We start from the raw sequence: 24,261 nt of genomic DNA, 5'->3' as shown, positions 1-24,261 counted from the left end.
TCATCGACTACAGAAAAGATACGAGAAAAATTGAGTTTTAGCTTTTAGGATTTCTTAAGCACGACATGTCTAACCTTGAGAAGAAGAAAGACGAGGAAAAGGTGAGATTTCGGTTTGATGTTCTGGCTTGTTTCCTCCCTCGTTGCTCATGCTAAGTTTTGTGTTTCTCAAAATTCATCTATTTTAAGAGTTTTTGTTTTTGTTTTCGCTTCTCTTTTACATATTTTTAGTCTTCAGTTTATGGCAAACCGTTTGTTTAGACCTTGAGATGAAGAAACATGACAGTCTAAACTGAATCCTGCGTCTGAGATGGAGAAACACTGAGCCACTTGCACTCACATTTTTTGTTCCAGATTTATGATCAATCACTACAGAGCAGCATTAAGACATAAGGTATAAACCATGGTGGCAATGAACTCTAGAGTTTTTTGGAAGCCAGCAAACGAGAAGTCAAGACCTGAAAGAATAATGAATATAATGCAAATATAAGAGGTTTACACACAGACATGGAGGCATACTGCTTGTTGAGACACCAAGCTCCCTGGAAGATCTCGTAACTTCTTTTGGAACACTGTTGGCAGATTAGATACAGACAAATAAGTTCTCAAGGGCAAGAATCTAGTTTAGCAGTTGCAAGTGTTTAAACTGTTAAGCCTTATTTTTGTTAGACAGCATAGTTTTACCTCCACTTCTTGATTTCGTGAGGCACAAGAGAAGGAAGATAAAGTTGATCCAAGACGTATATCTCTGCCAAACGTATATTTCTGCCTCCTCTTGTGGCTCTTCCTCACTGCCAAACTCAGACGGTCACCAACGTAGCAGTGTACTCATCTTCTCCCGAGGAAGAGGATTGTCTTGTGGCTGTCAAATTTTTTGTTTTTGTTGGATGGTCCAAGGTGAATTAGAAAGCAAAGAATTTGAGACTTGAAAGTATTTCTTTTATGTACCGATGAAGAAGAAGGCAGATTGATTCCGACGGCGTTATTAACTTTAACGTTTATCTTTTTCCTTTTTTTTCTGTAGATAAATATATTTCTAATTTTTTAACTTTTTGTTTTCTAAAAACTGAATATGAGTTGGCAAGATATTATTGGGTAGGTGAACCTATAGGTTCACTAAGGGGATGAACCTAAGAATTTCTCATATCTTTTTGATAAGTTTAGTAATATTATATCTAAAACCACATTTAAGTATTATTCAATATATATTATATACAGTAAATAATATAATACAATTAATTTCAAAATTTTAAAATTAACAATTAACGTTTCACTAAAATCAAATATTTTTCTTATCTTAGAATAAATATATCTTTAATAAAAAATCTAAATAAAGCAACTTTTATAAATTAATATCTATATAAATTAATAAAATTCTAAAATCCCAACATTATTAATCTATAGAGGTTTTAATGTAATTTCATTGTTATGTCTTGTTTCTTTCTTAGATAATTATGGGTTTGGATTTCATAGTTATTTTTATTTATTGATTATAATTATAGTTCTATATCAGTATCATTTAGTTAAAAATATCATTTAGTTAAAAATATTGTTATTCCCAGAGAAAACAGGAAGTAAAACCCTAATATTTTCCAACGTAACAATCATCCGATGAAAAACACAAAAAACAAAAAAGAAAAACAAAAGGCAATGAACTGGCGATGACGTGGAGTTAGGTCAATAATTGACACAGCTAGGGTTCTTCCCAAACAAAGCCGCCTTCATCTCGGAACCTGGTTCGAATCGCAAGGTGACATCATCACATGCGTATCTCATAGTACCAGTTGTCTTTTCCCTGCAATCAGTGAGATAAAAACGCGTTCCAAACCGCACTTCCTTCTTCTCTTTCATATCTTCAGTTATATCTTTAACTATCAAACCCTCAATATCTTCTCCCGAGACACCTGCTGAAACCTTAAGAACCTGAGCTTCACGGTATTTGAGATTGTTGTATCTGATTACAAAAACAATTCATTAGTATATATAATATTCTTCCTAAATTACAAAATAAATAATTTAAAAATTGCTTACTTTTGTGGGGAAGAGGTAGCAAGAGTAACATCCTTGTACATGAAGGAAGCTTGAAAGTCTCCTTGAAGACATATATAGCGACCAGGAAGATCGTAGGGGATCCGTATCGACACATCCCACTTTGCACTTAAACGAGTGTCTGTGATATTAAGCACCGTGAAATCCATAGAAGCTAGTTCTATCTTCGGAACTGGTTTTTCGCGAGAGTTCACTTTGTGCAACCAAACGAACCCAACAATAGAACAGGCTATGTAACAAACAAAACCGAACCAGAAAGAGAAGCTTTTGCACTTTGCGAGGGGCTTCCTCTCGTCTGTAGTTGGCTCCTTGTGATTGCCTTTTTCGATACCCATTCTCTACGGCTGATTGAAGAGAGTAGAGGATACTTTTTGAAAAAGAGTTATGAATACAAAGCAAAAAATCTCAAGACGAATGCTAAAACAAGAACACCCTCTCTTTAGCTCTCTTTGTCTCTGTTACTTTCTAATCGAATGATTTGAATCTTTAGCCATGGCCTCTTTAATACTAGATCACAGATTGCTTGTCCACATATATTTTCCTTTTCCACATTTGGAAACATATGAAAGAATGTGAGGATAAAGAGATGTAGATGAAGAACATTGAAGAACAGAGAGAGAGAGAGAGAGAGAAAATAGATCTGAGAGAAACTCTATTCCCTTGAAATTCAAATTGTGGATCTAGGTCCAAGTCTTTTAAAGGCAAGTTGCCTCTATACACAATACAATAAAATATTTATTGTTTAAAATACTCAACGGTCTTCTTCTCTCTTCTTCTTCTTCTTTGCTTCTCAAGTCTGGTCTTCTGCTTCTAAACTCAAGTCTGGTGCTTTTTATAAAGCCTTATAAAACCTTTATAAAACCTTACAAAACCTTATAAAACCTTATAAGTATTTTCAAGTCTGGCAGCTTAATTCTCAAGTCTAGCTGCTTAATTCTGCTTCATGTCAACACTCCCCCTCAAGCTTGACCATGTGGAACAAGTCAAGCTTGGAAGCCATGAAGTATTCCCTCATTAAAACCTCAACTAGGTAAAACCCTTTGGGAGAAAACCCAAGTCAAGGAAAAAGAGTAGAACACTTCATGAAGGAGAGATCATTGACATGATAGGTCTGTGAGTCCCAATTTTGGATGAATGAACTCACATACCTTAGTGCTTGCTGCCTTAGTGAAGATATCAGCTAGCTGATCTTCACTCCTTGTGTAGCACGGCAATATGATCTTCTGCTCCACGGCTTGTCTCACTTTGTGGCAATCTACCTCTATATGTTTGGTCCTTTCATGGAAGACTGAGTTGCTAGCAATGTGTATAGCAGCCTGGTTATCACAATGCATCGTGATTGGCGTTGTAACTTCAATTCCCAAGTCCTTAAGAAGTCCCTTGATCCAAATCAACTCGCTTGTGAGCTTCCTCATAGCTCTATATTCTGCCTCAGCACTTGAACAAGACACCACCTTCTGCTTCTTGCTCTTCCATGTTACCAAATTGCCTCCAATGAAGGTACAATATCCAGTAGTTGATCTTCTATCAACTCGATCTCCTGCCCAATCCGCATCACAGTACCCAACAATCTCAGTGCTTCTATTGCATCTCATCCATACTCCTTGGCCTGGTGCCTCTCTTAGGTACCTGAGAATCCTCTCAACCATGTTCCAGTGGTGTACCTTGGGAGCTTGCATGTGTTGGCTTACTTGGTTTACTGCAAAGCATACATCTGGTCGGGTAATGGTAAGATAAATGAGTTTTCCCACCATTCTCCTATAGTGATTTACATCTTCATATGACTTGTCTTCAATCTCCCCCTCACGCATCACTTTGTATCCTTCCTCTAGAGGTGTTTTGGCAGCTCTTCCACCAAGATCTCCAGCCTCATTTAGTAAGTCAAGGGTGTATTTCCTTTGAGATAGAAACAACCCTTCCTTAGACCTACACATCTCGATCCCTAGAAAGTATTTGAGCTCTCCCAAGTCCTTGATATCAAATGAAGCCTTAAGGAACGCTTTGGTCGAGATGATCTCTTCTTTGTCACTGCCTGTGATGATAATGTCATCAACATAGATGAGAATGACAATGATTCCGTGCTGGCTAGTGAGGGTGAATAGGGTATGATCAGCTTCAGACTTGACAAAACCTCTTCCATTGAGTGTGGTGCTTAGTTTGTGGTACCACGCTCTTGGTGATTGTTTCAAACCATAGATGGCTTTCTTCAGCCTCAATACATTTCCTGGTTTGGTAAGGTGTTCCATACCAGGTGGTGGTCTCATGTAGACCTCATCTTCTAACTCTCCTTGTAGAAAAGCATTCTTGACATCCATTTGCCACATATCCCATTCTAAGTTCACAGCCAATGAGAGTACAATCCGTATCGTGTGAAGCTTAGCTACTGGTGCAAAGGTGTCAAGGTAATCTTCACCATAGACTTGAGTGTAGCCTCTTGCAACAAGTCTGGTTTTTTTTTTCTTTCTGGTTGCCCATTAGCCAAGTACTTGATAGTGAATAGTAACATGCTTGTGACAGCCTTCTTGCCTTTGGGGAGCTCACTCTCAAACCAAGTTCCATTTCGGATCATGGCACTGACCTCATCATCTACTGAGTCTCTCCATTCCTTTATCTTCATTGCCTCCTCATAGGTCTTCGGAATATACTCTTGATCTATATTGGTGATGAAGGCTTGATGATCTCTTGGATAGTAAGCAAGGGAGCAAGTTGCTTGAGTGGGATGGGCTACTGCTTGACTGTTGAAATACTTCCAATTTGATGGACGCTTTCTCACCCTTGTGCTTCTCCTAAGCGGCTGGACCTCTCCAACAATCTCAGCTTCAACTTCATTTTGTTGATCTGATTCCTCTTGTTGTTGGATTTCATCCTGATCATGAACCTCTTGCTCTTGATCAGTAGTCTGCGGATCCTCTTGACCCATGTATGGTTCCTCTTGACCAGTAGACGAATCCTCTTGATACCCCCCGTCAGGATTAGGATGAGAAGCCTCTTCAGCCGCATCCATACCATTGGCTTAATCTAAACTATTTGTTGAACTAGTAGTTCTTTCATTTGGTGTCATGATGATATCTAGGCTCTCCATGATAATTCGTAGGTTGTTTGCCCTATCTGAGGCCCCTTGAGATAGATCCTTGAGATTGTCCCAACTCTTCTCCTCATAATAGCCTCTAGATTCCACAAACTTGACCTCTCTGGATACTAAGACTCTTCTTGTCTCTGGAGAGTAGCATTTGTAACCTTTTTGAGTGGTAGAATACCCAATGAACACTGCCTTTGTGCTTCTGGCCTCAAGTTTGTTCCTATGATCACCTGTTTGCAATACATAGCACAAGCACCCAAATACCCGTAAATGGTCAATAGATGGTTTTCTTTTGTTCAATACCTCATAAGGTGTGGCATCATCAAGGACTCGTGTTGGAGTTCGGTTGATGAGATAGCATGCTGTCATGACTGCATCACTCCAGAACCTCTTAGGCATGTTGGTGTAGAACATCATGGACCTGGCCACTTCCATCAGATGTCGGTTTTTCCTCTCAGCTACACCATTTTGTTGTGGAGTGTAAGGACAGCTGGTTTGATGGATTATTCCATGCTTGGCCAAGTGGGATTTGAAAGCTGTGCTTGTATATTCCCCTCCATTATCTGACCTGAATACTTTGATCTTAACATTGAACTGATTAGTTATGTAGCTCTGGAAGTTTATAAATGCATCTAGTACTCTATCTTTAGATGGTATCATAGTCAGCCATGTATATTTAGATTTCTGGTCTATGAATGTGACAAAATATCTATGATTTTCCCTAGAAGTGCATGGTGCAGTCCAGACATCAGAGTGTATAAGATCAAAGCATTTCTCATAGATAGTAGATGACTTGGGAAACACAGTCTTGCAATGTTTGCCAAGAATACATGCTTCACATCCATCATTTTTGAAATAAACATTAGGCAATAACAGGTTCAGTGCTCTAGAATGGGGATGGCCTAACCTAGCATGCCACAATACATCATTTTCTAAAACAGGGATTGAACTAAAAGCATAAGGTAAACATGATCTAGTCGTGGTGTCTTCAAGCAGGTACAAGTCCCCTAGTTATAGCCTCCCTTTATACTAATCACAGATTCCTTGTCCCATTATAATTATAAATTAATAATTTATATATATACATATTTTATATATAAATATGAATCTATTATTATATTGTTTGTTTTATATTCACAAATGAATTATCTTTATTTTTTTTAACACTTAATATCTTTTGAGAAATTCTTAGGTTCACCCCCTTAGTGAACCTATAGGTTCACCTACCCAATAATATCTTGCCAACTCATATTCAGTTTTTAGAAAACAAAAAGTTAAAAAATTAGAAATATATTTATCTACAGAAAAAAAAGGAAAAAGATAAACTTAACGCCGTCGACTTTTTCTTCATCGACTACAGAAAAGATACGAGAAAAATTGAGTTTTAGCTTTTAGGATTTCTTAAGCACGACATGTCTAACCTTGAGAAGAAGAAAGACGAGGAAAAGGTGAGATTTCGGTTTGATGTTCTGGCTTGTTTCCTCCCTCGTTGCTCATGCTAAGTTTTGTGTTTCTCAAAATTCATCTATTTTAAGAGTTTTTGTTTTTGTTTTCGCTTCTCTTTTACATATTTTTAGTCTTCAGTTTATGGCAAACCGTTTGTTTAGACCTTGAGATGAAGAAACATGACAGTCTAAACTGAATCCTGCGTCTGAGATGGAGAAACACTGAGCCACTTGCACTCACATTTTTTGTTCCAGATTTATGATCAATCACTACAGAGCAGCATTAAGACATAAGGTATAAACCATGGTGGCAATGAACTCTAGAGTTTTTTGGAAGCCAGCAAACGAGAAGTCAAGACCTGAAAGAATAATGAATATAATGCAAATATAAGAGGTTTACACACAGACATGGAGGCATACTGCTTGTTGAGACACCAAGCTCCCTGGAAGATCTCGTAACTTCTTTTGGAACACTGTTGGCAGATTAGATACAGACAAATAAGTTCTCAAGGGCAAGAATCTAGTTTAGCAGTTGCAAGTGTTTAAACTGTTAAGCCTTATTTTTGTTAGACAGCATAGTTTTACCTCCACTTCTTGATTTCGTGAGGCACAAGAGAAGGAAGATAAAGTTGATCCAAGACGTATATCTCTGCCAAACGTATATTTCTGCCTCCTCTTGTGGCTCTTCCTCACTGCCAAACTCAGACGGTCACCAACGTAGCAGTGTACTCATCTTCTCCCGAGGAAGAGGATTGTCTTGTGGCTGTCAAATTTTTTGTTTTTGTTGGATGGTCCAAGGTGAATTAGAAAGCAAAGAATTTGAGACTTGAAAGTATTTCTTTTATGTACCGATGAAGAAGAAGGCAGATTGATTCCGACGGCGTTATTAACTTTAACGTTTATCTTTTTCCTTTTTTTTCTGTAGATAAATATATTTCTAATTTTTTAACTTTTTGTTTTCTAAAAACTGAATATGAGTTGGCAAGATATTATTGGGTAGGTGAACCTATAGGTTCACTAAGGGGATGAACCTAAGAATTTCTCATATCTTTTTGATAAGTTTAGTAATATTATATCTAAAACCACATTTAAGTATTATTCAATATATATTATATACAGTAAATAATATAATACAATTAATTTCAAAATTTTAAAATTAACAATTAACGTTTCACTAAAATCAAATATTTTTCTTATCTTAGAATAAATATATCTTTAATAAAAAATCTAAATAAAGCAACTTTTATAAATTAATATCTATATAAATTAATAAAATTCTAAAATCCCAACATTATTAATCTATAGAGGTTTTAATGTAATTTCATTGTTATGTCTTGTTTCTTTCTTAGATAATTATGGGTTTGGATTTCATAGTTATTTTTATTTATTGATTATAATTATAGTTCTATATCAGTATCATTTAGTTAAAAATATCATTTAGTTAAAAATATTGTTATTCCCAGAGAAAACAGGAAGTAAAACCCTAATATTTTCCAACGTAACAATCATCCGATGAAAAACACAAAAAACAAAAAAGAAAAACAAAAGGCAATGAACTGGCGATGACGTGGAGTTAGGTCAATAATTGACACAGCTAGGGTTCTTCCCAAACAAAGCCGCCTTCATCTCGGAACCTGGTTCGAATCGCAACGTGACATCATCACATGCGTATCTCATAGTACCAGTTGTCTTTTCCCTGCAATCAGTGAGATAAAAACGCGTTCCAAACCGCACTTCCTTCTTCTCTTTCATATCTTCAGTTATATCTTTAACTATCAAACCCTCAATATCTTCTCCCGAGACACCTGCTGAAACCTTAAGAACCTGAGCTTCACGGTATTTGAGATTGTTGTATCTGAATACTATACAGAAGATTCATTAGTATATATATACAATATTCTTCCTAAATTACAAAATAAATATAAATAAAAAAAGAGAAGTGTTAGACCATGATTATCCCTATAACCCCATAAGGGTTTCTTAATCACTTTTTTAGTATTAAATGTGTGTTAAGAATTTAGTTAAGAAACAACTAATTTTTTGTCCTCCATTCATAGTTTCTTAACTTAAGGGTTCTTAAACAAAAAGAGTGTGTGATGATTAAAGAGAGAAAGAAAAAATGGATGACTTTGGTTTAGTGAATAAACATAAATATAACAGAACAACAATAAGAAGACACAACATAAACATAACAGAACATTAACTCCATTATAGAATCAATAGACAGAACAACCTAAACAGAGCTTACTTGTTTGCAACAACCGGAGGAACCACCCAATTGTTTGCCCGGAAGCCATAAGGAAGGTTGCCAAACTGAAACAGAACAACAAATTATTATACTATGAAGCCTTCTTAATAACATAACACAACACATGCAGAAATGGTTTTTCGTACTTTATTATGCTCAATGAAAGCTTTCATAAGAGCGTCATAAGCCTGCAGACACAATCACAACCACACCAGAGATTACAAAACAGAACTGAAAAAATAAAAAGGTGAAACCTTTCTCAACAATTGAAACTTACAGCATCAAAAAGCCTGCTTATATAGCTCAACTAAAGAATGACACAGAAGCTGATGTTTCCCAGCTGGGTAAAAAATTGTTCTTGACGCAACAACCGTGATAGGCTTCCCACTTGAAACTTTAATCTGCAAAATGGTATATCAAATCAGTCCTAAGTTTCTCTCGAAAGCAAACAACTAAGAAAGAGTCCTTACATCGATTTGAAAGAGATCATCTAATCCTTTATCTTCAATTGATGGACGAACATACCTCTGATATCTGCAAGATTCAAGAAACGTTAATCAGTACGAGAGATTAGACTCAGAACGCGACGAGTTAGCGAGAAGGAAACTCACATTGGATTGGAGGAGTAAGGTGGGAGAAGGAGAAGAATTCGTAAAATTGCCCGAGACGAGTCGGTGGGCACATGTTGATTTCGCCCTTGTCTCCGCCTTCCGCAACCTGAGAAGCCTCACATCCGCCGCCACGGCCGTTGCCCACGACGAGTTTCTTCTCTGATTCTTTGAGCTTAGGGCTGAGAACGGAATCTGAATCGCCGGCATCCTTGTGTCCAGATTCCTTGGGAAACGAGCGAGACACCGGTGGTTTTGACAAACCGTTTCATCAGATCAGACGGAGAAAACCCTAACCTAGGTTCCCGGCGGCGGAGCTGACAGGACCTTCAACGATTTTGAAGGCTCCTTTGAGCACATAAGACAAAGTAAGGGCATTGTTGATCCGGCTCGACTGAACCTCGCTGTAGATCGTCAACGGAGAAGACAAGAGAGGAGGAGAGAAAGAAAAGAAAGAGAAAAGAAAAAAAGGAAAAAAAGGAAAAAAAAATAATCAAATTTCACAGTTGCTGACACGTGGTTTAAGGATCTTTTTTATTATCGGTCCCCAAAATCCTGTATTAAGGATCGCTTATTACCTTTTTATTTAGTTTTGATTTAAATAAATGATTTAATTTGTTTAAAACTCCTCTTTAGAAACCGCAATAATCATGCTCTTATAAACCAAATGATGATCGACCATGGACCAGTCCGTACTGCAGGTCCAATCCAGGACTTGATAAAGACAACCAGAGACTATGTGTTTATCTAGTATATATTCCATGTATATCTGTAACATAGTGTTTATCCTTATCTTGTTAGGATAAACATGACCTTATGACGGTCTAATACCTTGTATATATATGGACCTTCTGGTCGACAGTAATAATAACAGAAGTATTTCCCCAACACTTCATTTACAACACGTTATCAGCACGACGTTGCTCTCATAAATCCTAACCCTAAAAACCAGAAATAAATCCGAGCAGTAAAAACCCTAATTCCCGACGAACTTCAAACAGCTCTATCCCTGAACTCCGGTGGATCCAGACGACGAGCCAGATACCAAATTAAAGCTCTCGACGAGACGAAGCCAACGCCGCTAACCCCGCATCAATCGGAGTTCGGACGCGCCCTCACCCTCAGCTACAATACAGGCGGAAAATTTGTTCCAGAAATCAAAATCTCTCTCAACCATATACCAGTCTCCTATTCCAACAAGCAGCAACAAAAACAATAATTCCGAGCAATCCATCAGCTAACCAGGAAGATCTCTAACTGATAGACCGATCAACCCATCAAAAGTTTTCAGGTATCATCGAAAACTCATCTAAAACCCATAAAAGTATTAAATACCCCCATCCGCAGCCATGTTGCTATATTTAGCAACATGTCTCGGCAAATAAAATAAAACCAGAAACATAAACTCTTTAAAATCTCGGACCTGAACTTGTTTTGAACCTGTTCTTAATCTGAAACTGATTTTAAAATTGTTTAAAACTTTTCCTGATGATAGTTTCACATTAGAACTGTTTAGGATTGAAAGTTAAACAATTTTTTTTTAAAATCTGACTGCTATATGTTGAAAGAAACCGACTGTTACTTGCTTAAACTTATCATTATTGTCCTGTTTAATGTTCTTATCTGATCTGAATCAACTTGAACTATTAAGGACTGCATGTTACATAATTTTTTTTGAAAATCGATCATGGTTTCATAAATTAATCCGAGGTTTTACCTTCTGTTCTTGTCTGAGAAATTTGTTTTCCTGATGATTGATAACGACTAGAACTTGATTAGGATTAAAAAAAAATATTTTTTATATTTAAAATCGAAATATCAGAGATATATCTGAGAAAATATATTTATTTTTAAATCGAAAAGTTTATAATAAATTGCTTGAATAAATCAAATCTTCCTGATTTATTTTTTTTAAGTCAAAATAATTTCTGATTTGATTATTTTTCGGAAAAAAATAAATAATAAATATATGGTATATTTTTCGAAAACCCTAACCTGATTTCATGATTGAATTGGTTTGCTTGATTGCATATTGTTTGCATACTAATATTGCATACTGGACATGAAATCTCGACTGTTAGGGATATAGATCATTCATAGTTTTCAAGAAATCTGATCTGAACTGAAAAAAAAAATCATTATACTAAATGATCCGATCCAATGGGATGAAGAAAATATGGAACATTTTCCTGATCATCTAAGATAGAATCCCTAAAGGCTTTGAAACCTTGTGTTTGAAATAAGAGGACCTTAAATCTGAAAAATACATTGATCCACACCTTAAACCGTATGGTTTTAAGAAAATGCATCATTTAGAAAAAAAATTTCTTTTGGTCCGTGTGTGGCATTGATATGAAGCATGAAAAATTTCAAAAAGATTACTTGATTAAGACCTGTTTTGAATAATGATTTCAGATGTCGAGTTTCATACCCTCAGATTACAAAGCCCTTGATCTCTCTGGAGATAATTATCTTGATTGGGCTATAAACACTTCAGCCGTCTTGAAGTCTAGAGGACTTGGGAAGTGCATCAAGTATGGCAATGACACCCTTGCGTGTGAAAGACACAGAGCCATAATGATTATGCGACACCATCTCTGTGAGGACCTAAGAGACGAGTTTGGATATGTTAATGATCCTCATAATCTCTGGTCATTTTTGAATTCTAGATTCTGTGAGCCATTGTTGCACGAATCCAAAAAAAATGGGAAGCTCTAAGGTTCCAGGATTATGAATCCGTGGACAATTATCACTCTGATCTTATGAGAATCACCTATAGTCTTAGACTATGTGGTGAATTGGTAACAAACGAGGATTTGTTAAACAAAACTCGTGACACATTCCATTTAGAGGAAGTGTTGTTATCACATCAGGCCAAAGGTTTCACCACCTATTATAACCTGTTCTTATATTTATTAGACATTGAGCAAAAGAAGCAGAAAAGGATGGATAACATCAGACGGTTTAATGACATCATGGAGATATATTATGAAGTACTAGACAGTGAGATGAAAATCCCTGAAGCTAATAAAGCCACATTTGATAAGAAGAAATCTGAGGAGGATTCCGAGTGGACACTCATGGACCATGAGGTCGGATTATACATTGAATAATTTTCCGACATTCTGATTTTATGTTTTCATATCTGATTTGATTTATTTGTTATTCATTTATTCTATTGAAATAATAAAACGATTTTGTTTTTATATATTATCTTGCTTGGTCTTGCTTGATGATTCTTGATTAAATAACAAATAAAACCTTAATAAAAGGATAATCAGTCCACTGATAGTTGATTTCATGCATGGTTTAACTTTACCTTGATTGTATAGGTTTAACTTTACCTTCCTGCAATCACATAAAATCAATTGTTGGGTGTAGACTAATGAGTCAGTTCACTGATAGATTGATTTCTCGCATAGATTTAACTTCATCTTGATTGTATAGGTTCAACTTTACCTTCCTACAATCACTTGAAATCAATTAATTGGTACTGACAATTGCAAAAGACACGACATTATTCAGACCCATTGAGTTATAAAGAAAAAAATTTCAATGTTTTCTACATTGAACCAGTGAGCAAAGAAAATACTATTCCTTTCAGATTTTTGAAAAATCGCCTAAAAGCATTATGAATGCCTATACCCATATTTTCTACTGATTTATTCTATGCTAAGGATCAGTATGAAAGAGGCATAAAGCCATGGTAACCAGTATGGTTCACCACGAAATAAACACTTATGGCATGACCAGATTAGCCATCTTGATCCAAAACATGATGAAAAATTAATTAAGGCACAAAAGTGATCCCATAAAATCTCACAATGTGTTATAAGTACACAAAAGGGAAAATCACTAAAATAATTAAGGCTCCACTGTCCTAAGCACTACGAAATTATGAGTATGTTCATGAGGGGGAGAGAGGACTAAAACCCACAGTCCATGATCATATCATAAATTCGGATTCCATGGTTTACAACCATAATATACACGGCTGGAAAGCTTTAAAGCTCTCACTAATGGTACATCACCCACGTCCAGCCTAAAGCTTAAGGACATTATGTATATAAATATTGATTTACATCAGGCCATACATGTAAGCATAGACATTCCCACCTCTGAATGATTAAGGGTCATAAACCAGACATATACACAAACCATCTTAAGAAAATACGAATATTCCACCACATATATGTGTGCCATTTAAGATGGAACCTCAGATGAGGATTGAGAATATATATTAGATAAATAAGACTTCCTCCACGAAACTATAATGTATCTTGTGCCAAACATGGATGATTTAATCAAGTGGCCAAGAACACAGATTACAAAAGATAGTAATCTGATTATCCAACTTTGAAAGGAGAAAGTTATCAGGCTGATAAAGAGTAAAGAGTAAAAGAGAAATATAATGGTATCAACCATAGTTGTCTTGGCAAGATCCTCAGACCAAAGATTATGATCTAGACGTTCTAAAAGAATATGATCAAAAGATATAAAAGCTAGCAGAAATATATGCCAGACACACTGACCCGAAAAGAAAAAAATGACTATGTCATACCAGCTTAAGCACCACGAATTTGATGTCTAAGAGACACAATCAAGTTGCTACAATGTCTATTAGAGATAGACAAATAAGTTCCAAATAATAAGGAACCTCGGAAAGTAATGAAAGGTGCTCAGAATCGTACAAATCCGAGTTCATAAGAGAAACCAGTTCAGACAGAGAAATAAGGTTGCGCAACCACACATCTAAGGTACCAGACCATGTAGTTTGGGACGCCAAACTGCAAGGTATAAAGGTCTTGGATAATAAGATCTCAAAATCTAATTAGATCATGTCTGGAACAGTATGAAACTAAAGATAAAGAGTGTTAACACCAAAGATGTATTTACATACATAAGAGCTCATAAAAGATTGTAGTACTTGGGATTTGAAGGATATAACCTGAGGATCATGAACCCACATAGAGTACTCATAAAACCTATATAGGGACGTGGGGTGTTCAAAGAATTCAAAGTAATTATAAGACAGATGGGCGTAGTAACCATGTACATACAGAAAAGCCATCTAAGAAAGAAACCAGTGAATGGATCTTGTGAGATAAGAAATTTCGTGAGATTAAAGGACATGACCACATGGTATAGTGTGTCCATGTTCCTTCTAAATAACGTTCAAGTATAGCTTGATTACACAAGGATACTCACAAGGACCAAAAAACAATTTATAAAGAGATATGCTCCTATATGGTGGATGCTACTACAGAAAATCAAGTTTAATTTTGTCTGGATATTTACTAAAGAAATAATGGTGTAGTAAGCAGCAAATGGATCACTGGATAAAGGTATCAACGTACCATAGAAATATGAGACAGAAATTCTCATAGAACAAGCTTTGTTCCTAAGTTGTTTATGGATTGTAATATACAGCAGCTGTAAGTAATATGAAAGACTAAGTATTTACTTAGTACAGTCAGTCCATACAGAAAATATTATAATTCCTTGTGATCATAATAAAGACCAACTGAGAGAAAAAGGTTTAATGGTTCAAAGGTTCAATGATACAAGTTATCGATTGATTAAACAGGCTATGTTTTACATATGGAAAGTCTGTAGAAAATCATAGCCGTGTGTATGTGTGTCAGCACGCCTAAGTGAGAACCATAAACCAGGATAGTGACCAGAAGGATGTCTGGTCGTGGTTTAATGATTATAAGCATTGCTAAAGCAAGAAAAGATCGATAACCATGTACAAAGGACATGAGTGTATGACTGCGAATTCATTGTGTGATGAGTTTCATTGCAGCAAATAATTATTGATGGTATGACCTTAGACACTCATGATTATGAACGAATATAGACAAGGTCTATAGCTCAACATGGATCGACAAAAGAAAATAAAGAATGATTGGTTACAATGGATAAAGCCATTGGCACATACGAAGAGATATAAGAATGAACGAAAGATATGAAGTAAAGTTGTTCGTATGTGTTCTGGGTCTATGACTCAATATATATTGAATGTCCACGTTTTGGGAAAGCCATATAACCAAAGAGAATCCGTGAGACATGAAAAAGGACCTGCAAGTAAAGTTTTATTGCAGATTATAAAGTCCATCCGAGCACCGTTTGAAGCACCATCAGTTCATCCAAGACTTACAAGTTCATTCAAGGAGAATCCAACTGATCATCTTCACCAAGTCATAGGCAACTTCAACGTTCAAGAAGACTCGGATACCAGATGGGAATGCGTCTACTACAGTGATGCATTCATCTGGGGGAGTTCATGTGTTGTACTCTTTTTCCTGTCTTTGGTTTCCCATTTTGCCACATTGGTTTTGGGGTTTTTCAGGAGAGGTTTTAATGAGGCAACATTAAGCATGCAACGAACCTGTACCGGATGTGTCGATCAAGGGGGAGTGTTATACACCAAATGATGATCGACCATGGACCAGCCCGTACTGCAGGCCCAATCCGGGACATGATAAAGACAACCAGAGACTATGTGTTTATCTAGTATATATTCCATGTATATCTGTAACATAGTGTTTATCCTTATCCTTATCTTGTTAGGATAAACATGACCTTATGACGGTCTAATACCTTGTATATATATGAACCTTCTGGTCGACAGTAATAATAACAGAAGTATTTCTCCAACACTTCATTTACAACAAGAAGAAAAAAAAAAGTACTGCTTACTTTTGTGGGGAAGAGGTAGCAAGAGTAACATCCTTGTACATGAAGGAAGCTTGAAAGTCTCCTTGAAGACATATATAGCAACCAGGAAGATCGTAGGGGATCCGTATCGACACATCCCACTTTGCACTTAAACGAGTGTCTGTGATATTAAGCACAGTGAAATCCATAGAAGCTAGTTCTATCTTCGGAACTGGTTTTTCGCGAGAGTTCACTTTGTGAAACCAAACGAACCCAACAATAGAACCGGCTATGTAACAAACAAAACTGAACCAGAAAGAGAAGCTTTTGCACTTTGCGAGGGGCTTCCTCTCGTCTGTAGTTGGCTCCTTGTGATTGCCTTTTTCGATACCCATTCTCTACGGCTGATTGAAGAGAGTAGAGGATACTTTTTGAAAAAGAGTTATGAATACAAAGCAAAAAATCTCAAGACGAATGCTAAAACAAGACCCTCTCTTTAGCTCTCTTTGTCTCTGTTACTTTCTAATCGGATGATTTGAATCTTTAGCTATGGCCTCTTTAATACTAGATCATAGATTGCTTGTCCACATATATTTTCCTTTTCCACATTTGGAAACATATTGACCGACCTTTTAATGAAAAAAAGGAAACTAAGACCATCTCCATCGGCGAGTTGAGGGAGAGGTTCTACCGAATTTTAGGAGAAAAATTAAATGAAAACTGCAAATAAAACAAGGGACCGGTGCTTTAATAAGGGAAAGTAGAAGCGCTTAAAACCCCTAACGTGGTGGCTCTGTATTGGGTCGAAAAAAGGTGGCCTCTCCTCTTTCGTTTTTGGTCGGTTCTCTCTCTTTCATCTTCGTCGAAATCGCTCCAGCTATCTTTCTCTTCGTATTCGCTCTATCTCTTCCCCGCTGTTCCCGTCGAAATCTCAGACGGAGATGATGTCTGATCGGTTTCTCCGTCATCGATAATGTCTCTCTCTTGTTCGATCACGTGGAAATCCCTCCGTCGTTTGGTCTCTCTCGTTCATCGTCGATCCATGCAATCCCCTCTCCATCCAAAGGCGTAGACAGGTAAAACGAAACTCCTTTCCTTTCTTTTGTGTATTGATTTTGCTAGTATTGATTTTACTTGTATTGATTTTGGAATCTGGATACTCTTCATTTGCTTGTATTGAACAAATAAAAAATGCTTTGTGTATTGGCCTATCGATTTGTTTTAGAAGAATGCTTTCTGTATTAGATATAAGAAACAAAAGTTGAATAATTATCAAAAATGAGAACTCTTTGTCTCGTTCTCTCTGTTTAATTATCAAAGTCTCTCTGTTTATCCCTAATGATAACTCTCTGATAAGAAACAAAAGTTGATTAATTATCAAAGTCTCTCTGTTTATCCATAATGATAACTCTTTGTCTCGTTCTCTAGCCATAGGTTTGTTGATTAATTATCAAAATTGAAATGTTGTTCTTCTTTGACTTTGAGGACATAACTACATCGGGACAGAGCATCTTCTGTTGGAAAGCTCGTGAAGGGGAAGGTGTTGCAGCTCGTGTCCTGGAGAGTTTGGCTTCAATGCTAGTGCTAGCATTGAAGTTGCATCATCAATGCAGCTGTCTGTCAATTCGGTTGGGAAGAGGTAAATATACAATCCTTTTAATATCATTGTACTTGTTAGTTGACTTGAAGGAACCGAGCATTGATTGGTTTAGTATTAGGTAAATGAACTTTAGTTTCTTGGTTGGTTTAGTTTTAGATAAATACATTGTCTGTCTTGGTTGTTTTAGTTTTAGGTAGATACATTGATTGCCATTTAAAACTAACACCTACTAAACTCAAGCTTAACGTTGCTTTTAAAACTGAGCAACTCCTTCTTCCTCTGTATCTCCTTCTTCTTTGTATCTCCTTCTTCCTCTGTATCTTATTTATCTTCTTTTCTCTTCTCCTTTGATAAGAAGATATAACTTCTTATCTCCTTCTTCCTCTGTAATTCATATCCACTTCTTCTTCGCTATGGATCCATTTAGTCAAGCTGGTAGTTTTCAAAACCTCTTAAACAGTCAACAACCAAACACCTCTTTCTCCTTTATCACTCCTAGTATAGAACTCTCTTCATCGGATGCAAACGAAGAACACGTCGTCTCTGACCGTAAAGAAATGAGGAAGTGGTCACCAACTGAAGATCTCGTTCTCATCAGTGCTTGGTTGAACACCTCAAAGGATCCCGTGGTGGGGAATGAGCAGAAGGCAATCGCGTTTTGGAAACGGATTGCATCCTACGTTGCATCAAGCCCAAAGCTTTCTGCTTTGCAAAAGAGGGAGCCAACTAACTGTAAACAAAGGTGGGGGAAGATCAACGAGGGTGTATGTAAGTTTATTGGGTGTTATGAAGCTGCAACTAAAGTTAAATCCAGTGGGATGAGTGAGGATGATGTTTTGAAGATGGCGCATGAGATATTCTTCAGTGACTACAAGCTCAAATTTACACTCGAGCATGCCTGGTTGGAGCTTCGCCATGATCAAAAATGGTGTGGCGCTTCTTCAACCAAAGACAAGGTAAGGTCCAAAAGAAGAAAGCTGGATGACCAAACTGCACATTCATCGACCTCTGTGCAAGGTTGCCATGGAGAAGATGAAGCTATGGCTCGGCCGATTGGTGTAAAAGCAGCTAAGGCCAAAGGAAAAAGCAAGGGAAAGACTTCGGAAGAGGCAGTGGAGCTTCAGAGCATCATGAAAATCGCCAAGAAGCATCAAGGTCAAAAAAGAAACGAGCGTAAATTGAAAAACAACGAGAACAAGGACACATGCAGTTATGGAACGATTATTTTAGTGAAGATGCAACATATTCTTCTCACATGTTTCGACGCCGCTTTTGAATGAACAAATCCTTGTTCATGCGTATTGTTGATCGACTCTCCACTGAAATCTCATACTTTCAACAAAGAAGAGATGCTACGGGAAGGTTCGGTCACTCCGCGTTACAAAAGGCAACATCAGCAATTCGTATGATGGCATATGGTTGCCCAGCAGATGCGGTCGACGAATACCTCCGACTTGGTGAGACCACCGCGCTATTATGCTTGGAACATTTTGTTGACAGAATCATAAATTTATTTGGAGATGAGTATCTTAGAAGACTCACGCCTGAAGATCTTCAACGACTACTCGATATTGGAGAGATACGCGGATTTCCCGGGATGATAGGGAGCATTGATTGTATGCATTGGGAGTGGAAGAATTGTCCGACCGCATGGAAAGGTCAATATACACGTGGATCAGGAAAGCCAACCATTGTTTTAGAGTCTGTAGCTTCACAAGATCTGTGGATATGGCATGCGTTTTTCGGACCTCTAGGTACATTAAACGATATCAATGTTCTTGATCGATCACCGGTTTTTGATGATATCTTACAAGGTCGAGCTCCAAAAGTTAATTACATTGTCAACGGACACGAGTACCATTTGGCTTACTATCTCACAGATGATATATATCCAAAATGGGCTACTTTTGTCCAATCTATTCCACTTCCGCAAGGTCCGAAAGCATCCTTATTCGCTACACATCAAGAGGCTGTACGTAAAGATGTCGAGCGTGCTTTTGGGGTCTTGCAAGCTCGATTTGCCATAGTCAAAAATCCTGCTCTTTTGTGGGATAAAATCAAAATTGGAAAGATAATGAGAGCATGTATCATTCTACACAATATGATCGTAGAAGACGAACGAGATGGGTACACCCAGCTTGATGTATCAGTTTTCGCACAACCAGAATCAAACCGAAGTTCGCAAGTGGATTTCACGTATTCTACTGATATGCCTTCAAATCTCGGCAATATGATGAGCATTCGGAATCGAGTTCGTGATAATAAAATACATCAACAATTGAAAGCCGATTTGGTTGAGCATATATGGCAAAAATTTGGAACAAATCAAGATTTCAATTAATCGGTTTTTTCTCATTTACGATTTGTATTTGTATTTGTAATATGCTTTTATGTCGTTTTTTAAAAAAAAATTTATGTATGTTTTTATTTAAATCATTCTAATTAAAAAAAAAAATTAAAAAACCCCTAAGAGGTTCTCCTAATGGAGGTCATAAAATTAATTAGCACTAACCAAGGTTCTTAACCTTTCAAATCATCTTTTTAACTCTTTAATTAGTCTAAAGAACCCATAAGAGGTTCCTATGGATGGAGGTGCTCTAACGTTCTTTTAGCACAAAAAAACGTTCTTTTTCTTTTCTTGCTTTTGTGCAGGTTTCTTATTGGGTTTGAGTTTAAAATTGAGGCCTAATTACTACACGTTTCCGCGCTTACATTACATCTCTGTATCCAAGTCGGTAAAACATATTTGGTGTTACGTATGATCATCCATACTCACACACGTGCTATCCACTTGTCATATCTTTAAGTGATGTTTGCATCATCATTTTTTTTTTGGGTCTAAATGTTAAAATTTATACCTTTTTTTAAAAGTTTACATTGTTGTGGGACACAACTTATTACAAAAAAAGAAAAAGGAGAAGAGAGTGAGGAAGAGAGCAATGAACAAGGGAGAGCATTAACTATAAGGGGATAGGAACCAAAAGTACAACTCAAGCAACGTCGGAGAGGGAGCAGGCACCGTGGTTCGAGACAATGACAGCAGCCTATCTCGCCTAGCACGATCCACCACTCGGAAGAACGCCTCTTGAATCGAAGACAAGCCTTGGAAGATGCGGGCATTGCGCTCACGCCAAAGAGAGTAGATGATGATTTGGTTTAGGAGCTTCAGTACAGCAACCGCATGAGGAGCCTGGGGGCCTTGTATCCGCTGACAGAGCTGGACGACCGCTGCTAACGAAACCGGAGGAGACGCCATGTACCTGCCACAGAAACGAGTCCAAGTAGCAGCTGCAAAGGAACAATGAAAGAAAAGATGGCTAATTGACTCATCAGCTACAGAGCATAGAACACAACCTAGTTGTACTGATAATCCCCATGAAATCAATCGATCTCTAGTTGGAAGCCTTCCAAGGAAAGCAGTCCAAGAGATAAATGAGCAACGAGGAATTTCCTCTTTAAACCAAACCACCTTGTACCAGTCAACTGATGGACTGTGATCTCTAATCCTCTCCCATGTGACCCGAGAGGAGAATGATGGACCGAAGCCACCAGATTGATTCCTCCACAAATAAACATCGCCACTGTTTGCTGCAGAGGGAACCAACATTGTATATAAGATTATCTGGAGTGTTTCAGCTATCTCTGAATGCGCCGGGGGAAGGTTCCAGTGACCATTGCTTACTGCTTGTAAAACAGTAGCAGTGAGAGGGATCCTTAGTGATCGGGGCCCCGACGAACCAAAGAGCATATGTAGTGGTCCTAACTCAGTCCAGTAATCAAACCAGAACAAGACCTTGCTACCATCCCCAACATTGCATCGAAGAGAAAGAAAAGAATACGATAATGTTTGCATCATCATCCTCTTATGTTTTGTCTTTTCTTATGACATTAACCGACTCTATTCTCTATAAATAGAGGTCGTAAGAGAAAGAAAAGAATACAATAATAAGAAGTGAAGTCTTATAACATCCTCTCTCTTTACGTTTCTAAACAACAACAACAATAATTATTAAAGTCAACATCTCATCTCTCTCTTCGTTTCATCGATCAACGCATATATATAAATTCAGTTTCATCTATTATTTTACAACATGTTATCAACACGAGGCTCTGACCAACTGAGGCTTATCAATCCGAAAGTTTTTAAACCAGCCGAGCTAATGTTTAAATTTATGTATTCCAATATAGTTAATTTATTTAAATTTTATTATTGTTCCGGAGTGAAAGGCTAGGTCTTCTCCGTTTATTTTTCGGGATGATAGGCGCTGCCTTCCCCGACTGATCGTTATGGTAGGCTATGCCTTCACGATCAGAAACACACGTGGTAGGCTTTGCCTCCGTGAATAAAAATAAAAGGTCAAAAATGGTAGACTAAGTCTCCTCGGACCTTGAAATAAGTAAAAATTAAAATGGTAGACCATGTCTCCTCGGACTTTGAAAATGATCAGTATGGTAGTCTATGACTCATCGGATCATGTGGTAGGTTGAGCCTCCCGATTTTATTTATGCTATTTAAATTTCTGCAATTTAAATTTATGCAATTTAAATTTACGCAATTTAAGTTTATGCTTTTAATTTATGCATTTAAATTTCTGTCTTTATATATTATATTCTATGAATACGGTTATCATGTCAAATTTGACAAAGCTCCAAAAATATGCTCTTAATATTACGAGAAATAATTATAAAACTTGATCAGTGGGTGTAAAGATGCACCTGAGAGAAAATGAGCTTTGAGAAATCATCGATAAGTTGAAACGATATCGGATGAGAAAAAGAAAAACCATGATATTTTACCCCCACTTTAATGATGGTTTATAAGATGAGGTGTATAATGAGAAAATATCTAGAGATCTTTGATAATTAAATCCTTGAAAGAAAGGATCGGAATTGATGTAAATCCTCCGAGTAAACTGAAAAAAAAAATGAAATCATGATACTAAACGATCAAGTCGGTCCTACTAGAAAAGAACGAGGGTGTAGATGCGATTGAAACCGCTATCATGGTCGTGGAAGAGGATGAGGAAGAAGATTCCGTCCCTATGAGAACAATCAGAACTTCCACGAAAATGAAAGTGGTCGGGTGATAAAAGGCAAACAGAAAAGTTTGCTATATATACGGTCAGAAAGAAAATTGGGTACGTAGTTGTTGTACGCTAAATATTTAGCTGATCTATATCGAGTATCAAAAAGAAAAAGAGAAAGGAAGTATATTAAACTTCGTCTCTTATGAGCCCGAACCATTTTTCGTAGCTTGAATATTCATCTTGATGATTCAAATTTTCTGGTTTGTCCAGAAAATGAAAATAAAATATCGATGTGATATGAAAATTATCTTCCTGAATAAGATTTTGAGATTCATGATGGAGATAGATATACCTGGCAGATATTGGGTCATCATACATGACTACTAAAGGTAACAAATATTTCTCCTCTCTCAAAATAAGTAAGTATAATATCTATTACTATAAAAATTATTATTGGCTCTAGAGGAGCTTATGATGAACAGACATGCATAAGAAAATGATGGCAAAAGTATAAATGAATGGAAAACCTGAAGTTTACTGATATATAGTCATCTCCAATAATGTTATCAACATTATTGTGAAATACTGAAAAACTTGAAGTTTAAACTAGAAGTTTTACACATATAGCATGTCAAGAAAATAAAGGAAACCATCATGGGTGTTGAATCATCAAACAAGTTCATAATATGTGATTTCTTTAAGCAGATCCCAAATTAAGATCTCACTCTAAAGGATTTGAAACATAATTCATCCCAAATGGGAAAACTGAATATGTGAGATTCAGTACGAGATTTTAGACATGGAGTGTCATCATCTCGAGGGGGAGAATTAAAGAATCCTAGTAAGTGGAAAATTGAAAAAAATTATGTTCGCACTCGAAAAAGAACTTGATAAAGTAAATTCAAGTAAGATGATCCCCATGATCGGGTGTAAACATGCAGTTGTGCATGTAATAAAGACATATACAATCCAGAGGAATAAAGTATATGGATAATTAGATATATGCTCACAAATTTGCTAGAATCATATGATAAGCTGATGGAATGAGATATGTGAAATGGATTACAATGAAAAGTAGGATGATCCATTTACAAAATGTTTGCTAGACATTTTGATGAAATAATGAAATCTCATATTCCAGCTGAAAATGCTCCAATAAGAAATAGTGTCCTAAAAGGACGATATATGAGTCTATGGTACGCTAGAGACGTGATAGACCACTTTGGTTCCAAAGAATCCTCGAAAAGGAGCAAATATATGAATAGAGGATGAATCTCGCGAAGAGACCGTTGATATGGTTAATATTACAGTCAAGTACCTGGGTAAATCATCGATGATGATAAAGAGATATCGATTAACCATATCAGTACGGGTAAAAAGATGGAACCAAAGACAAAATGGATTGTCGACAATAAATGAAAAAGCGATATATAAATAAGGATTATGAATCCACCTCTATGTATGAGGGTAGAGTGAATTGATTGGCCATCAATTTGATATAAAGCTCGTTAGAAAAACGAGATATTTTTGGACCAAAAGTCCAACG

General features: G+C 36.8%; 4 protein-coding genes across 4 annotated transcripts; 1 reads left to right on the top strand and 3 right to left on the bottom strand.

The window, feature by feature from the left end:
* Nucleotides 1–1,557: 1,557 nt before the first annotated feature.
* On the bottom strand, nucleotides 1,558–4,312 carry LOC106350036. Its single transcript, XM_013789977.3, has 4 exons — nucleotides 4,240–4,312; nucleotides 3,821–4,080; nucleotides 2,031–2,386; nucleotides 1,558–1,953 (listed from the first exon to the last, which is right to left on the bottom strand). Exons 1-4 carry the CDS (start codon nucleotides 4,310–4,312, stop codon nucleotides 1,677–1,679), a joined length of 966 nt encoding a protein of 321 aa, XP_013645431.2. The 3' UTR covers nucleotides 1,558–1,676.
* A 3,719-nt stretch (nucleotides 4,313–8,031) lies between these two features.
* LOC106350035 lies at nucleotides 8,032–16,483 on the bottom strand. The gene is made up of 2 exons (XM_048759937.1): nucleotides 16,131–16,483; nucleotides 8,032–8,427 (listed from the first exon to the last, which is right to left on the bottom strand). The coding sequence occupies exons 1-2, from the start codon at nucleotides 16,481–16,483 to the stop codon at nucleotides 8,151–8,153; spliced, it is 630 nt and encodes a 209-aa protein (XP_048615894.1). The 3' UTR covers nucleotides 8,032–8,150.
* A 1,618-nt stretch (nucleotides 16,484–18,101) lies between these two features.
* LOC106350033 (glutathione S-transferase T3-like) lies at nucleotides 18,102–18,968 on the top strand. The gene has a single exon (XM_013789975.2). The coding sequence runs from the start codon at nucleotides 18,102–18,104 to the stop codon at nucleotides 18,966–18,968; it is 867 nt and encodes a 288-aa protein (XP_013645429.2).
* A 1,676-nt stretch (nucleotides 18,969–20,644) lies between these two features.
* On the bottom strand, nucleotides 20,645–21,547 carry LOC106350031. Its single transcript, XM_013789973.2, has one exon. It carries the CDS (start codon nucleotides 21,545–21,547, stop codon nucleotides 20,645–20,647), a length of 903 nt encoding a protein of 300 aa, XP_013645427.2.
* Between the last annotated feature and the right edge of the window lie 2,714 nt (nucleotides 21,548–24,261).

The sequence above is a fragment of the Brassica napus genome, chromosome C6 (assembly GCF_020379485.1).
Source record: "Brassica napus cultivar Da-Ae chromosome C6, Da-Ae, whole genome shotgun sequence".
Classification (NCBI taxonomy): Eukaryota; Viridiplantae; Streptophyta; class Magnoliopsida; order Brassicales; family Brassicaceae; genus Brassica; species Brassica napus.
The sequence above is the reverse complement of the archived record's forward strand: the minus strand, read 5'-3'. Positions and strand labels throughout refer to the sequence as shown.

Bases quoted from the DNA above. Each gene is read 5' to 3' on its own strand.
- LOC106350035 (XM_048759937.1), bottom strand. From the start codon at position 16,483: ATGGGTATCGAAAAAGGCAATCACAAGGAGCCAACTACAGACGAGAGG. The intron at 8,428-16,130 runs GTAAGCAGTACT...TATAGTATTCAG, and splicing joins GCTACCTCTTCCCCACAAAA to ATACAACAATCTCAAATACC.
- LOC106350033 (XM_013789975.2), top strand. From the start codon at position 18,102: ATGGATCCATTTAGTCAAGCTGGTAGTTTTCAAAACCTCTTAAACAGT.
- LOC106350036 (XM_013789977.3), bottom strand. From the start codon at position 4,312: ATGAGACCACCACCTGGTATGGAACACCTTACCAAACCAGGAAATGTA. The intron at 4,081-4,239 runs GTTTGAAACAAT...TTATCATCACAG, and splicing joins GCTGAAGAAAGCCATCTATG to GCAGTGACAAAGAAGAGATC. The intron at 2,387-3,820 runs GTAAATCACTAT...AATCAGCCGTAG, and splicing joins AAGACAAGTCATATGAAGAT to AGAATGGGTATCGAAAAAGG.
- LOC106350031 (XM_013789973.2), bottom strand. From the start codon at position 21,547: ATGATGATGCAAACATTATCGTATTCTTTTCTTTCTCTTCGATGCAAT.